This window comes from Meles meles, chromosome 21 (genome assembly GCF_922984935.1).
Source record: "Meles meles chromosome 21, mMelMel3.1 paternal haplotype, whole genome shotgun sequence".
NCBI lineage: Eukaryota > Metazoa > Chordata > Mammalia > Carnivora > Mustelidae > Meles > Meles meles.
This window is the reverse complement of record NC_060086.1, coordinates 42,576,423-42,591,700: the sequence shown is the minus strand read 5'-3', so window position 1 is coordinate 42,591,700 and position 15,278 is coordinate 42,576,423. Positions and strand designations below refer to the sequence as shown.

The following is a 15,278-nucleotide window of genomic DNA, read 5'->3' as shown; positions in this document are numbered from 1 at the left end:
GCGCGAGGCTGGCCCCCGGGCCCTGGGGCCTGCTTCTGCTCACCTCTGACGGCGGCGCCTCGTTTCCCAGCTGATGCGCAACCTCCTGGGCACCCACCTGGGCCACAGTGCCATCTACAACATGTGTCGGATCATGGAGGACAGGCGAGTGTGCCCCGGGCCTGGGGTGGACTGGTGCGGGCCAGGTGGCTTGGGTCAGCAGCCACAAAGCCTTCTCCGGGGGCCTGAGCACTTTCCTGTCCAGTGCTTTCTGGCTGCTCTAGAAGCTTGCTGAGCTACAGCTCCCATCCCGTGTCCCTGGCCCTTGTGCTGTCTTTCCTTTGCTGCAAAGTCAGAACCTTCAGAACTAAGGCCCTGAGCAGTCCTGCACTCCCGCCCTGTCCGGGAGGGCTGCCCCAGCGGGTGCTGTGATGAGGCCCTTGCCCTCCCCTCCCCCAGCCAGATCATCACAGGGCCTGTTGCTTCTGCCCCTGAGGGATGGTGCAGGTCTGTCCACTCCCAGGGCTTCCAGCCCCTGGAGCCCCCACCCGCCCCTCGCTGGCCTCCTGGAGCCCGCTGCTCTGCACGCAGCTGTGTGCCCTTCCCCCACGCGCCTCGGACCATGGCACGGTTGGTTTGGAGCCCTGAGAGCTCCCCCTGCTCTGAGGAGAAGAACCACGCTGCCCACCATGGCAAGGGCTGGGTGGCCAGCCCCGCCTCAGCCCGTGGTCCTCCCGCCTCTCCTTGCTGCTGTGCCCCCTACCCAGGGCCTCCTTGCCCGCCCGCTCCCCTGGCTGCCAGGTCCTCCCTCCGTGCTCCGGTTTGTCTGAGGGTGTGCCCGCCCAGGGCGGTTGCTGGTTGCCCAGTGCCGCGGCAGATTCCCGTGGCCCTGGGCTTTCAGTCTTGACTAATTTGAGGGAGGGATTTGGCATTTCTTCACGTGGTTCTTTGGTTCACACCAGTGCCTCCTAGACCGTAAGCACCCTGCGGCCAAGGGCCTTCTCTCCCTCACCTCCGTGTCCTGGCATGTGGCACGGCCCCGTGGTCAGCAGTGATGACTGCGGCGGGAAGGCCTGAGTGAATCATGGCCGCGGGCCCACGTCCCCTACCCACAGCCTCTTCCCCAGCCTTGTTGCTGCCCCATAAGAGCAGAGGGCTCCGGGGGCCGCGGGCTCGGCTGACACGTGGTCTCCCTGCGATCGCTGCAGAGCCTACAAGGAGGACGCGGCGCTGCTGAGAGGCGCCGTGTTCTTTGTGGGCATGGCGCTCTGGGGCGCGCACCGACTCTGCTCCCTGAAGAACTCGCCGACGTCCGTGCTCCCGTCCTTTTATGAGGTGACTTGGCTTCTGCGCCACGGGGGCTGCCACATGGGGCGGAGGGGACACGGCACGGGGCTGAGCGCAGGTCTTCGGGTGGCGAAGCCAGGGCTTTCAGTCACGTGCTTTGCGACCTGGGGACCCTGAGGTTTAGGACCCTTGGCAGGTTTCATTTTTTTTTTTTTTTAAAGATTTTATTTATTTGACAGAGAGATTACAAGTAGGCAGAGGCAGGCAGAGAGAGAGGAGGAAGCAGGCTCCCCGCTGAGCAGAGAGCCCGATGCGGGCCTCGATCCCAGGACCCTGGGACCATGATATGAGCTGAAGGCAGAGGCTTAGCCCTCTGAGCCACCCAGGCGCCCTGGCAGGTTTCATTTTAAGTGAACGTTCTGTCTCAGGGACTTCGGCCCTTGTGGACGAGCAGCAGAACTGCTCCGGGGTCCCCGAGGTGACGGCGTTAGCTCGTCAGGTGCTGCTCTCGCTCTAGAGTAAGGCCCGAGACGGCACTTCTGTGTGTGCGTGGGCTCAGGCCACGGGCACGGCGCCCTGGGAGCCGAGGGTTCCTGCTGCCGTGACCCGCTTCTCGGGGCCGGGGGGCGTGGTCTGCGCCCTTGGCTTGGCGGGGTGGCCTTCCGGTTGTGCCGCGCTGCGGGACCGGCGGCCCGGAGTCGGCAGCAAGTGGTGTGGCTGAGTCCGGCCCTTTGGAGCCAGGCTAGCGGGAGTGCTTCCGGCTCCTGGGGTCCTTCCTCCGCGGCCTGGGAGCACGTGTGAGCAGCGAGTCCCTTGAGGCCTCTCGGGCTGGGCTCCGAGGGCCCTGGGATGGGGGCTTGCCGGGCAGGAGCAGGAAGCGGCTGAGCGCCGTATTCCCTGGGTCTCTTGTTCCAGGCCATGACCTGTCCGAACGAGGTGGTGTCCTACGAGATTGTGCTCTCCATAACCAGACTGATCAAGAAGTACCGGCGGGAGCTGCAGGCCGTGACGTGGGACATCCTGCTGAGCATCATGGAGCGCCTGTTGCAGCAGCTGCAGGTGCGGCCGCTGGGGGGCCGGGACGGCGGGCAGGCAGGCTGCTGGGTCCTTCCCCGGGTGGCTGCGGACCTACGGGGCCCTCCCTCCACGCCTGCCGGGGCCACGCGCTCGGCCGGCTCTGTGTGCTCTCCCCGCCGAAGGGGGCGGCTTTGACAGCAGCCGGTGGGCGAGGGGGTGTGCCGGCGTCCTGCAAGTCCCAAAGGGGGAGACACCGCATCCCCTTCACGGTCCGCAAGGGGACCCTGAAGACATTTCCCGGGCATCGGGGATGCCGCCCACGGGTTGCTGTAACTTCGGCGGAAGCACTAACCGCAGCAGGAGGGGAGGACGCGGGGGCAGTGCGGGGCTGTAGGAGAGTCGGGGCTGTGTCCAGGCGGGCTGGGCGGCGGGGTCTCTTGGGGCACAGGGTCTTGTGGTGGATGGAGGGCACTGGGCCTGTGCATGGCGATGTGCCCGGCCGGGCCAGTGGGCAGAGGACCAGACTGTCGTCTCTTAGGGCCTGCCGGCTGAGCCAGACCGCTGTCACCAACCCACTAGCCAGGCCCTGCTTCACCCTGGAGCGGCAGGCTGGGAGGCAACTGCCCTGGGGCTTCTAGAAGGTGCTTGAGCTGTGGGGAGACATGAACACGCTCAGAGGCGATCCCTTGGAGGCCTGCTGGGTGGGCAGAGCAGGACTCGTTGGGGTCCTCACTCCCCGAGTGAGCGAGAATGACCCGCTGCCCCGCATGCCCCATGTCTGGCTCGTGGAGCCCCGCACTCTGAGGCCAGAGTCACTCTTCGGGGACGGCACCTCTGTGTTGCAGAGCCTGGACAGCCCCGAGCTCAGAGCCGTCGTCCACGACCTGCTGAGCGCGGTGGAAGAGCTGTGCGAGCAGAGCGAGTTCCACGGCTCTCCGGAGAGATACTTCGAGCTGGTCGAGCGATGCGCAGACCAGAGGCCTGTACGACCTCTTCTCCCCTGACTCGGCGGGGCCTTTGGCGCTGGGGCAGGAGGGTGGCCGAGGTTAGGCTGCTGGGAGAGAGGTGGGACCCTGCGGCTGAAACCACTGTCCTTGAGTTTGAACTCGGGCTGGCAGGCAGGCTCCTGCTCTCCGGGGAGGTCTGCTGGGGCTGTTGCAGACGGCGCTAGCCTGACCGTCGGCTTCCTCCCACCCGTGTGGAGGAAGGTGCTGGCTGGCTTCTGGGGACTTGTTGCTTGGTGTGTCTGCTCACCGGGCAGCAGGAAGCGCTCATGCCAGGAACCCATAGCCTGCCGCCAAGACTTTTGTGTGGGTTGTCTCTCTCTCTCTTTTTTTTTTTTTTAAGATTTTATTTTATTTATTTGACAGATAGAGATCACAAGTAGGGAGAGAGGCAGGCAGAGAGAGAGGAGGAAGCAGGCTCCCTGCCAAGCAGAGAGCCCGATGCGGGGCTCGATCCCAGGACCCTGGGATCATGACCTGAGCGAAAGGCAGAGGCTTTAACCCACTGAGCCACCCAGGTGCCCCTCTCTCTGTCTTTTTTTTTAAAGATCTTATTCATTTATGTGACAGATCGCAAGTAGGCAGAGAGGCAGGCAGAGAGAGAGGAGGAAGCAGGCTCCCCGCCAAGCAGAGAGCCCGATGGGGGGGCTCAATCCCAGGACCCTGAGACCATGACCTGAGCTGAAGGCAGAGGCTTAACCCACTGAGCCACCCAGGTGCCCTGTGTGGGTTTTTAAATGAATTCTTACTGCTGTCATTAGCCCCTTGTGGTGGGGACTGGCCACCGGGGGAAGGGCTGGTGTCCGTGAGCGGACTCGCTCCTCCCGGCTCCCCCGCCAGGGCCAGCAGCACAGGCGCGAGGGTACGACAAGCTTCGGGGCAGAGCAACTCAGTAACGGGGACTTCTTTCCGCAGGAGTCCTCGCTCTTGAACTTAATCACGTACAGGGCTCAGTCGATCCATCCCGCCAAGGACGGCTGGATTCACAACCTGCAGCTGCTGATGGAGAGGTTCTTCAGGTAGGCAGCTGCGGAGGCCGGCCGGGCCCCAGGAGCCCGGGCCTGGTCGGGTCAGGGTTTCCCTTTCTCGTCCTTGGACGGAGCGGGAGCAGGTCAGCCTTCCAGTAGCACAGAGTCCGCTGAGGCTCCCGTGCGTACTCGCTCCGGTGGCCCCACTCAACTAGGAAGAGGCCGACTCTGAGGGCTGAGCGCCCCGTGGCCCCGTGTTGGGTCTGGACGTGGGCGAGCGGGGGCCTGTGGAGGGCGAGGCCGGCAGGGGAGCGGCCGCCCAGACCCCAGCAGGTGCCCACCCCCCCCCCCCCAGGAGCGAGGCCCGCAGTGCCGTGCGCATCAAGGTGCTGGACGTCCTGTCGTTCGTGCTGCTCATCAACAGGCAGTTCTATGAGGTGCGAGTCCCGCGGGGGTGCAGGGTGTGGTCGGCGGGCCCCGGAGGGGGCTCTGTGAGCCTCCTGGGACACCTCCGTGGCAGGCTTGCTTAGTGAGCCTGGTTCTCCCCCTGTTCACGCGCTCAGGTCCCGCCAGGTCTCTGCTGGGCCTAGAGTCGCGGGGCCCGAACAGAAGTTCAGCAGTCTCGCGTGGGGATGTTGGCTTTGGGCTTGTGTGGTCACGCTCTCCAGTCCCGGCCTGAGCACAGTGGGCCAGGCCCTGCCCGCCTCTCTCCTGCTGCTGCTTCCCCCCGCCTTGACTCGGTCTGGGGCCAGAATCTGTCCCTCAGACACTCGCGTGGCCCTGCTTGCCCGTCCTTTCCTCCAGGAGCTTTTCTCCTAGAAGGCTGGACCTTCCCTCCAGTTCACGCTCTGTCCGGCTTCTGGAGGGCAGCCTCCCCGGGGTTTCCGGTGTTCCCAGCGCTGGTCTGCCCACTCCTTCCCTCCGAGCCTTCCTCTTTCCCGCGCCTCTGTCCCCTGGAATCCATTCAGTGCCTCCTCTTCCAGGAGGCCCCTCTGGGTTCTCAGCTTCCTCATGTCGGGGCTGGTCTTGTCTCGCCCTCTGCGCTGTGGTGCATTGTGTCTGCCTCTGTAGAAGCCGTTGTCACCGTTCCCGTCACTGTGGACTCACGATGTCGGGGACGGGCTCTTCCCACCCCAGAGCGTGCACACGGGGGGGCCCACCCTGTGACGGTGAATGGGCTAGAGCCAGCCCGGCCACTTGCTGCTGCGTCGTACCTTGGCTTCGGGGGCCTGGGCCCCCGAGGGGCTGTGCAGAGCGTCCCTCAGCTGCGGCCGTGCCCCTGCCCCACGTCGCCCACCTCCCCCGACCTGTGCCGTTGCAGGAGGAGCTGATCAGCTCAGTGGTCATCTCACAACTCTCCCACGTCCCGGAGGACAAAGACCCCCAAGTCCGGAAACTGGCCACCCAGCTGCTGGTGGACCTGGCCGAGGGCTGTCATACCCACCACTTCAATAGCCTGCTGGACATCGTGGAAAAGGTGAGGCCGCTCGTGCCCGGGGCTCCGGGTGCCTGGGCTGCTGGAGAGTGCCCGATTGTGGCCGGGCTGCACGGGCAGTGCTGGCCTCTGGACCACGTGTCCCTGTTGTGCCCAGAGCGATGGCTGCGTCTCAGGCAGGGCCCCCTTGCATCGGGGATGGGCGGTGCTACGGGGTCCTGGGACACAGCCGTGTGCGGCGCTGGAGGCGGGCTGGGCGCATCGTCCTGATGCACGGCCGGTGTGCTTTTCTCTTAATTGTGAGATACGTCGCAGTTTCTGGAAGGGCCCTCAGAAGCGTAAAATGCAGCTTTTGGGAAGTGCAGGGGAAAGTGTCGGGTCTGACCATAGCTGCGGGGCGGAGCCCCGAGCCGGGGAGCTGAGTGCACGTTTTCTCTCCGAAGGTGATGTCCCGCTCCCTTTCCGCACCCCCCGAGCTGGAGGAGAGAGACGTGGCAGCGTACGCGGCCTCCTTGGAGGACGTGAGGACCGCCGTCTTGGGGCTCCTGGTTATCCTGCAGGTGGGCCTGTGCTTTTCTGGGAGGCCGCGCCAGCCGGCTGCCTCTGGGCAGCTGCCGTGCAGGGATGTGTCTCCCGGGAGACCTGGGCACTCCGTGGGGGCCGCAGAGGGCAGCCTGGTGTGACGCGGCTGTGGTCCAGGGGAGTTTCCGTACCTCCACAGACTCGGGTGGTGGGCGCCGCGCCTCTGTGCCTTCAGAACGTCTCCCTTCCCCGGAAGCAACTCCACATCCATTAGCCGTTCCTCCCCACTTCCCCTGGGCACCCCGGCCCCTGGCAGCCACCAGTCCACTGTGCGTCTCGTGGATTTGTGCCTTCTGGACGTTTCATGTGACCGTGGACTTGTGCAGTGCGCGCTCTGAGCGTCTCGAGGCTCACCGGGCTGGTGGCGGGGCGCCGGGCTTCGCTTGGATGGCCGTTGGGCCTCACGTGGATTTGCCGTCTTTGCTGACGGTCGCTGGGTGGTTCCCCCTTTGTGCCTCTGTGACTCCTGCCAGGGTGAAGGTCCACGCGCCAGTGTGTGTGCGGACGTGGGTTTTCCCTTGTCTTGGGTGCAGGCCTGTGAGGGGACTCGCTGGCTCGGACGGCGGCCCCGCACGTAGTAAGCCGAGGAGCGGCCGGACCGTGTTCCGCAGGGGCCGCTCCGTGGCCGGGAACAGCGTGAGGCTGCCTTTGCCCGCGGTCCCCAGCGCGACCGCGGCTCTGCTTTCCCGGAGCGTGGCCAGGCTGCTGGTGTGCTTCGCACGCCCGTCGCGAGGAGCGCCCCTCACTCCGGTGCCCGCTGGCCGTGTGTGTCTTCGCGGAAGCGTCTGCTCGCAGCCTCTGCTCGCTTGTTAACCCCATCGTTTGTTCTTTTGCCGAGTCGTGAGGGGACTTGGTGTGTCGTGGATGAGTCTGTCCTTGGGTTGGTGCTCGCTCTCCTTTGCTGTGGCCGGACTGCCCTGCTCGCGGGCTTGCCCGGGCCCTGCGGGCCTCCTCCGGCCTCCGCCGGCCCTCGAGCTCACTCGCCAGTGTCCGTGTTACGTAAAATGCAGTATTTGAATCCGTGGCCCCGAATGCCTCTTGTTCACAGAATGTCCCGTGCCGCTTCCGCGGGATGGTTATTTCCTGGCGTGGAAGCGTGAAGTGTTTGTGGAAAGGCGGCTGGCACCTCCGTGGCCTCCTGTCCTGGGAGCCCGGCCCCCTTTAGCCCTGTGGTGGGTGAGGGGTGCGTCGGCCTGAGCGAGTGCAGAACCCTGCCGCGCAGAGGCTGGGCAGGTGCTCGTCGCCCTTGCTTGGAACTCCAGCGCCGCAGACCCGGGGTGGGGGCCACAGAGCCAAGCTGTTGGCGAGCTGGGGCGATGTCCTGGGCCCGGAGGCGCCCGTTTAGGAGACAGCCTGCGCCGTGTGAAGCAGGCGAGGGGCACACACGGAGTGCGGTTGGATCGCATTCGTCTTCCCTGCGGGACAGGCGGGCCGGGCTGCCGCTGTCCCCCTCCCCTGCGGTCCTTTCTGAATGGGCCTGAGCGTCGGGTCCAACTCTCTCTCCCCCGCCCCCCTTCTCGTGGTAATTTCTCTTGAAGAGCAGCAGCAGTCTACGTTGTAAGGCCCTGGTTTGAGCCATGGGGGGGTTCCTCAGGCTGTGGCTGGACCCCCAGCATCTGGCCAGCCCGTGCCACCCCGCAGGGCCCCCCACACCAGGATCTCACCTGGCCTCTCCTGGGCTCATGTGTCGGGGAGCTGGGGCAGGCAGGGGGCTTGCTGCGGGGATGACGACCCAGTGGCTGGGGAAGTGGCCCCCCTACAGGGCCCCCTGGGGCCCGCGGGGCCTCGCTCGCCCTGGTCTGTCCTGCTCTGCCGGTGGCCGGACGATGTGCTTTCAGCTCACGGGTCCGTCATACACGTTGCCGCGCAGTGTCCCGTTAGACACGTTTTCCTGACTTATTAGCAGGTTCCCTTTCTGCCACACCGAGGGTGCGCGCGTGGGGGCGTCCGTGGGATGGAGTCCCGGGAACAGAGGCGGCGGCCGGTGGGCCCTGTGTGTTGCCCCGTCGCTCCCCAGAGCTCATCCTGTTCCCCTCGTCCCGGGCCTCGGGTGCTGGCTCCCTAGCTGCCTCCCGCCCTCGGGGTGACCGGTACACTCTCTCCGCAGACCAAGCTGTACACCCTGCCCGCCAGCCACGCGGTGCGCGTCTACGAGATGCTCGTGGGCCACATCCAACTGCACTACAAGCACGACTACACCCTGCCCATCGCCGCCAGCATCCGGCTGCAGGTAGGACGGGGCCGGTGGGCTGACCGTGGCCGGGCTGGTACCACTGCGGCTCAGGGCTGGCCACGGCCGGCTTCCGGGGTGCCTGCTGGTCCCAGCAGGGAGCTCAGGCCGGGACGGTGGCAGGTGGCCCAGGAGCGCGCTCCCACAGAGTAGCCGTGGCCGCAGGCTCCCCGGGTCCTGGTACCCTTGTCTGCGTCCGTGTGCCTCTGCGCCGCTCTGAGCCAGGTGGGCGGAGATGAGCTTCCGTGGCTTTCAGGGGGTGCGGCCTCATCCCTGGGGCTGCAGTCTTCGGGCGGCGGGGCAGAACACGGAGGCAAGTCCTGGTCCCTTGCAGAGCCTCTGTGTGACGGGGCAGCCTCTGTCATCAGGGCAGGGTTAAGGGACCTGTCGGTCATGGGAGGAGGTGCTGGTGGCCTGAGCGCGGCTGTGTTTCCTGTCACTTGGGGCCGTGGGGCTGCCTGGCCAGTGCGGGCCACGCTCCTTGTGTCCTGGGCGCGGGCCTGGCTGTGGCGGGAGAAGGTCGGGGACGTCCATGTGGCGCCGCCTTTGCTGGGGCGGGGCCTTCCGCGGAGCAGCCGGGCTGAGAGTACACGGGCCCGGGTTGGTGGGCTTCGCTGGATCTCGCTTTCTCCCTGCAGGCCTTCGACTTCCTGCTGCTGCTGAGGGCCGACTCGCTGCACCGCCTCGGCCTGCCCGGCAAGGATGGGACCGTGAGGTTCAGCCCTTACTGTGTCTGCGATGCCATGTGCGTGTCAGCCGTGTCCGCGGCGCCGGCCGGGGAGCAGGCTGTGCCCAGCCCTGGGGGTGCCTGTGGGTCTGAGGGACGTCCCGGAGCCGCCCGATGGCCGCTTAGGGCGCCCGCGCCGGTTCCTGCCCTGCGGCCTCAGCGCGGGTCCCCCCTGCTTTCACAGGGAGCCAGAGCGGGGCCCGGAGAAGAAGGCCAGCGGCGCCCTGTCGCCTCCCGCCGGGCTGCCCGGCCCTGCGCCCTCAGGCCCCACCGTGCGACTTGGCTCTCTGCCCTACTCCCGGCTCTTCCGCGCGCTGCTGCAGTGCTTGAAGCAGGTGAGCTGGCTGCGCCCCTGCGCTGCGCCCCTGCGCCACGCCCCGCACACCCCTGTCCCCGCGTCGGCCACCGCGGGGGTGCTGCTGCCCCAGGCGTCCAGTAGTTCTGTGACGGGTGCCGTGCAGCCCATCCTGTGAGCTGGGCACAGAGCTGAGACGGGCCTGCCCTTGGGAGATGGATTTGGTGTAGGATGGAGCTGTGTAGACACGTGAGGGGGTCCTCGGGTGACGTGCGTCGGGTGGAGGCCGAGATGGGCCGTGTGACCGGGGGCTGCTGGCACTTTTGGCCTGGGGCACTGGGCGGCTGGGTGAGGCCGAGAGGCAGGACAGGTTCTGGGGGCAGGAACAAGCAGAGCCTCGAGGTAGGGTGGGTGTCAGCGGAGGTGGGGCTGGGGTCTTGGACGGAGTGGAGGCCTGTCCCCGCAGGGGGCCGGCGGGACAGGCGATGGGGTCAGTGGCGGGCCGCTATGGGCCTGGGCAGCCCTCGAGGGCCACAGGCGGGGAAGCCGCTTCCTCTCCCTGGGGACGCCAGGCGTTGGCACTGAAGGGGGCCGTCGGGTACTCCCTGGGAGAGGTTCCAGGCCTGCGTCACAAGTGGGATCTGGGGAGAGGTTTTCAGGACTCACGGCCACGTGTGTCGCTTATGGGCGGAGGCCTCCCCGATGAGCTGGGGAGGACTGGCTGGGGAAGGGCCACGGGGGCCACAACCACGTCTTCCTCATTGCTGTGGCCTCAGTGGATTTTGGTTCTGAAGTGGGTCCCCGGGCTTGTGGATTATTTTGGAATCCGTGCTGATTTTCCTTTTGAAATATGGGTTTTTTTCTCAGTACTCTTTCGTGGTGCTCTGGACGGGCCTCAGTCAGGGCTCGTGGCTACGGTGTCCCGGGCAGGCGGCCTGGGGGTCCCCGTTGGGCGCCCGGGGAGGGTAAGGCCGGCATGGGGAGTCCGGGGCCAGCTCAGGGCGAGAGGCGGTGCCGCTGGGCCTGGGCCTCCTGCTCAGCCTGGCGTCTGGAGGGCGCCCCATCGTGCCGCGGGACACTTCCTCGGAGGAGCACGTACTCCTGCGGGGACAGAAGGGGTCGGGGGCTACGCAGCTGCCAGGCTGCCCACAGCGCTGCGGGCTCCCTTGAGCGGCCACTGTCCCCGCAGGAGGCGGACTGGAAGGTGCTGAAGCTCGTGCTGGGCAAGCTGCCCGAGTCCCTGCGTTACAGGGTGCTCATCTTCACGTCCCCGTGCAGCGTCGACCAGCTGTCCGCCGCCCTCTGCTCCATGGTAACGCGCCCGCGCCCTCCCGCCCTGGCCCCGAGGCCCCGGCAGGTCACGTGCGGACACGCGGGAGGGCAGCCCCGCTGGGAGGCAGGTCGTGCCCCTGGGGCCCTGTCGTCCCTTCCCCGTTCGGAGGCCTCGGTACGGGGCTCCGGCGCGCCCTCCCCGCAGGCCGGCTTGACTCCTTTCCCTCGTCTTCCTCGCCGGGCTTCCGGGTCAGGCACGTCTGTCTCAGGTCCGTCCCTGGCCGGTGGGCGTGGGCGCCGTCCCGTGGGTCTGAAAAGGCAAGACCCTCGGCCAGAGAGTGGGAAGACCCCCGGGTTCGGCCACCCAGCGGGTCGCCCTTGCCTCACTGCTGTGCAGGCTGCTGCCCGAGTCTCGGCCTTCAGCTTTCAGGTCCCAGGACCCTGGAGCGGCTGCGAGGCACCCCGGAAGGCTTCTCCAGAACCGACTTGCATCTGGCGGTGGTCCCCGTGCTGGCCGCGCTCATCTCGTACCGCAGCTGTCTGGACAAGACCAGACAGGTGCCGGCGGGGGGTGGGCCGCCGGCTGCTCCGTGGGCTGTCGGCCTCAGCCGGAGGGGCCGGACGTTCTCGGTGGCCCAGGTCGGGGGTGGGGCAGGGAACAGGGATGGGGCTGGCTCCGGGAAGCGCACGTCCTCCGGGGGGCCCTGAGCCGCGCGCTGCGCTGGTCTCCCGTGGGGCGCGGGAGTGCCGTGTTCACGCGGGAAGCTGCCTGGAGGTCAGTGGGCCTGGGGCCTTGTTGTGTTAGGTAGAACCTGCCTGTCATAAGGCCAACCAGTTGGTGGGGGGGGTTCCCATAACCAAAGGGGTCGTGGGCCTAGGGAGTCCTGTCTCCAAGGTGGGCTGAGGCGCCAGGCGGCCCGGCCGGTGTTGGTGGCTGGAAGTGTCAGGAAGCCCCTGACCAGAGCTGCCCACTGTCCAGTCTCTCAGGACGGCTCGGCTCCTGGTGCTGCGCTGGTCTGGGGCTCAGGGACCTGGGACGAGGCAGTAACCTTCCTGAGTCTTGGTCTCGTGCCCTGTAGAACGTCCTGGAGTTGGTGAGGGGAGAGCAGCGTGCGGGCAGGGCCGGGGTGTGGCGGGCCGGGTCTGAGGCGCCCGCTCTGTCCCGTAGCGGGAGATGGTGTACTGCCTGGAGCAAGGCCTGATCTACCGCTGTGCCAGCCAGTGCGTGGTGGCGCTGACCATCTGCAGCGTGGAGATGCCGGACATCATCATCAAGGCGCTCCCCGTGCTGGTCGTGAAGCTCACGCACATCTCCGCCACGGCCAGCATGGCCATTCCGCTCCTCGAGTTCCTGTCAAGTGAGCGTGCGGCTCCGTGCGTGTCTGTGTGCGCGTGCGCGCGTGGGGGGTAGATCCTCGGGGTCGCGGCTGTCGCGAGTGCCGACTTCGCTGACCTCGTCCCGTGACCTCTCTCGGGGGACGCCTGGGCGCACCGTCTCCACGGAGCACGCGGGCTGTGCCATCGGTTCTGGTCGCCAGGCCTTCGCGCCTCCTGCCCCTGAGCCTTGAATGCTTTCCTTCCCGGCCTTCGAGCGGCCCGTGCCACTCTAACCCTCGGTGTCGGTTTAAACGGACAGAAGCCTGTCTTGCCGGACGTGGGTGTCTGTCCTCAGCCCGGCTCTCGCAGCCTCGTGGCGCGTCCCCTCAGGGCACATACCGCAGCGCGCACGGGCTTCCTGGAGCTCGTGGCGCCCGCTCACCGCCTCGTTCCCGGTACCGAGTGCGCGTGTAGCCCGCAGCAGGGCAGTGACAGGAACAGAGCAGGGCCACCCGCACTTATGCAGAGGGACGCGCGGGCCCTTTGCTGGATGTCTCTCTGTTCACAGTCTTCTAAAGGTGCGGAAGCCGCATTTGGCTCGGGGGTCACACGACTGTGGGCCACTGGCGAGGTTTTGCCTTGGGGACCAGAGTTTACAAGCTCTTGGAATAGAGAACCCAGGGGAGAGGGAAGGTTGTGTTCTCGGGGCTGTGACCCTCAGCCCTTCGCAGCCCTGTGAGGTCAGAAGGTAGCACAGGTCCCTGGTGACGGTCGCGTGGGTCTTTGGCTCTCCCGCCCACGCGCCCCGCCCCCGTGTGTCCTGCCCTCGCAGCTCTGGCCAGGCTGCCTCACCTCTACAGGAACTTCGCGGCGGAGCAGTACGCGAGCGTCTTCGCCATCTCCCTGCCGTACACCAATCCCTCCAAGTGAGTGCCGGCCCGTGCCCCCTGCCCGTGCCCCCTGCCCGTGCCCCTGCCCGTGCCCCTGCCCGTGGCCTGGGCCAGCCGAGAGCTGTGCCGGTCCTTCAGCGCAGATGGGCCTGTGGCATTAGGGCCTCGCTTCCGTGCTCGGCCCCGGGCCCGTCGGCCTTGGTGCCCCCTCAGAGCCGCAGTTCTTCTCTTCCTTCTTACAGGTTCAATCAGTACATCGTGTGCCTGGCTCATCATGTCATAGCCATGTGGTTCATTAGATGCCGCCTGCCCTTCCGGAAGGATTTTGTTCCCTATATCACTAAGGTAAGCCAGCGGAGCCCCGACCCGTTGTTGAGGTGGGAACTGCTTCACCGTTGGCTGTCCCGTGGCCAGAGCGGGGAGACGGACAGGGAGCGAGAGGTGGGCGTCGGCAGGGGCTGCGCTTGGCGCCCGCAGCCTGCCGGGACCAGCGCTCCGCAGGTGTGGAGCCCAGGCTCCTGGAGGGAAGGAACACAGGGTTCAGTCCCCGGTGGCCGATGGCTCAGGTGTGCTCCACTCTGCCAGGGCCTGCGCTCCAACGTCCTCCTGTCCTTTGACGACACCCCCGAGAAAGACAGCTTCAGAGCGCGAAGCACCAGCCTCAACGAGAGGCCCAAGAGGTGCGGGCCTGCGGTGGGAATGGGGCACAGCGGGGCGGGTTTGCAAGCGTGACCTGTGACCGATGGTGCGCACAGGGTCTGGGCTGGCCTGCCGCCCTGCGGCCAGCGAGCGGCCCTGAGAAGTGGCTGGGGGATGTCCCTGTGCAGACTGTGCTGGGCGCCGGTGTAGAGCCTGCGAAGGTCCTTAACGCGTCCACGTTGCCGGAGGAGCCGCTGTCCCCAACCAGCCGGCCCCCCACGGCCCATGGTATTGCGGAGCCTATGTGCTGGGCTCTGGCCAGGCCTGGCCTGCCTGAGACCTGAGGGCAGACGCGCAGAGCTGGAGATTGGGGTGCTAGCTTAGGGCGCCTGGGCCTGACTCCACCGGATGGGCTGAGGGTCCCGTGAGGACTGCAGTGGCTCCGGAGAAGCCAGATCCCGGGCCCGGCTAGGGAGGAGCTCCAGGCCCAGTGGTAGCCCAGCCTCAGGCCGAGGCTGCCTGTCCTCCCAAGCTTGCTCTCCACCTTTGCTGACCAGGGGCCACGCCCCTCTGGACCATCACAGCTGCTTTGCCAGGTCCGAGAGAGCTACGCTAGGCCTCATGTCTTGTTTGCATCTCATACGAGCCGCAGCTCCTCTTTCCATGCCCGCCTTCCCACCCAAGCTTCGCAGCTCTCCCTTGGTGGAGATACGGCATTTTCCAGAATGACCAGGTCAGTGTGACCTCCACTCCAAAGCTGGCTTCTCCAGCTCCCAGTAGCTGAGCGCCAGGGGCCCCGAGCTGAGAACCAGCCCTTTGAGCGGTGACCTCCAGGCCCCTAGTGGGGTGGGCGGGGCTCCTGGTCAGCGCATCCTGGAACCTGCCGCGCGTCGCACTCCATACGTGTTCAGTTTGCGCTAACGTTCTTTGTTTTGGTTCCGTGCGTGAAACCTTTTTCTTAGTCGTGTGTATGAGATGTATTTTCATGCTTTTTTATTTTCTGTTTCTTCCCCCTGCCAACTGGCCTCTGGCATGGTTGTTTGTTCATCTCACCCGCGGGCTCTCCATCCTGACCCTGTGGCCTGTGACCTTTCCTCCTCATCCCTCCAATGGCTTGTTCTCCCCTCCCGGGAGCTGGGCTCTCCGGGGCTCGGGCCCTCCTTCCTCTCCTGGTAGTTTGAGGATAGCCAGAACCCCCAAACAAGGCTTGACTAACTCTCCACCCGTGAAAGCGCGCAAGGAGAGCTCTGCCGCCGAGGCCTTCCGGTGCCGCAGCATCAGTGTGTCAGAGCATGCGGCCCGCAGGTAGTGGTGCGGCGGGCGGGGGCTGCGGCCTGCGGGGGGGCTGCGGCGGGCGGGGACGCGGGGGGCGGGGGGGGGGGGGACGGTGCATGGGGCTGCTTGCATGAACTCGTCGCCTGCCCATGGCCTCCCTGGCGGGAGCCCGAAGAAAACCCCGGCAGTGGGTGGGCAGCCCTCGGTCCAGGGGAGCCCGGAGGGGCGGGTGAAAAGGTTGCATTCTGTCCCCACGCCCTGGTGGAGCCCAGGCTGGCTACGCGGCGTGCTCAGAGGCTTGGCTCAGAGCCTGGAGCAGGGCCGGAGCTCTGGGAGAGCCAGGCGTCCGGTGGCCACTGTC

The 15,278-nt window shown here is 66.5% G+C and overlaps 1 protein-coding gene across 8 annotated transcripts in view; it reads left to right on the top strand.

Annotated features, from left to right (window-relative positions):
• Positions 1-15,278, top strand: part of TSC2 (TSC complex subunit 2) — a 32,331-nt gene that overhangs the window by 6,570 nt on the left and 10,483 nt on the right. For 4 of the 8 annotated variants that reach the window (XM_045992785.1, XM_045992784.1, XM_045992783.1 and 1 more), the window contains exons 9-26: positions 71-144; positions 1,188-1,314; positions 2,182-2,325; positions 3,129-3,266; positions 4,203-4,306; positions 4,611-4,692; positions 5,577-5,732; positions 6,134-6,250; positions 8,380-8,502; positions 9,141-9,247; positions 9,414-9,564; positions 10,714-10,836; positions 11,220-11,354; positions 11,965-12,154; positions 12,946-13,039; positions 13,246-13,348; positions 13,589-13,683; positions 14,819-14,947. In XM_045992785.1, coding sequence (XP_045848741.1) covers positions 71-144; positions 1,188-1,314; positions 2,182-2,325; positions 3,129-3,266; positions 4,203-4,306; positions 4,611-4,692; positions 5,577-5,732; positions 6,134-6,250; positions 8,380-8,502; positions 9,141-9,247; positions 9,414-9,564; positions 10,714-10,836; positions 11,220-11,354; positions 11,965-12,154; positions 12,946-13,039; positions 13,246-13,348; positions 13,589-13,683; positions 14,819-14,947 — 2,192 coding nt within the window. The remainder of the gene's footprint in view (positions 1-70; positions 145-1,187; positions 1,315-2,181; positions 2,326-3,128; positions 3,267-4,202; positions 4,307-4,610; positions 4,693-5,576; positions 5,733-6,133; positions 6,251-8,379; positions 8,503-9,140; positions 9,248-9,413; positions 9,565-10,713; positions 10,837-11,219; positions 11,355-11,964; positions 12,155-12,945; positions 13,040-13,245; positions 13,349-13,588; positions 13,684-14,818; positions 14,948-15,278) is intronic. The other 4 variants (XM_045992789.1, XM_045992788.1, XM_045992791.1 and 1 more) reach the window with 1 other exon arrangement.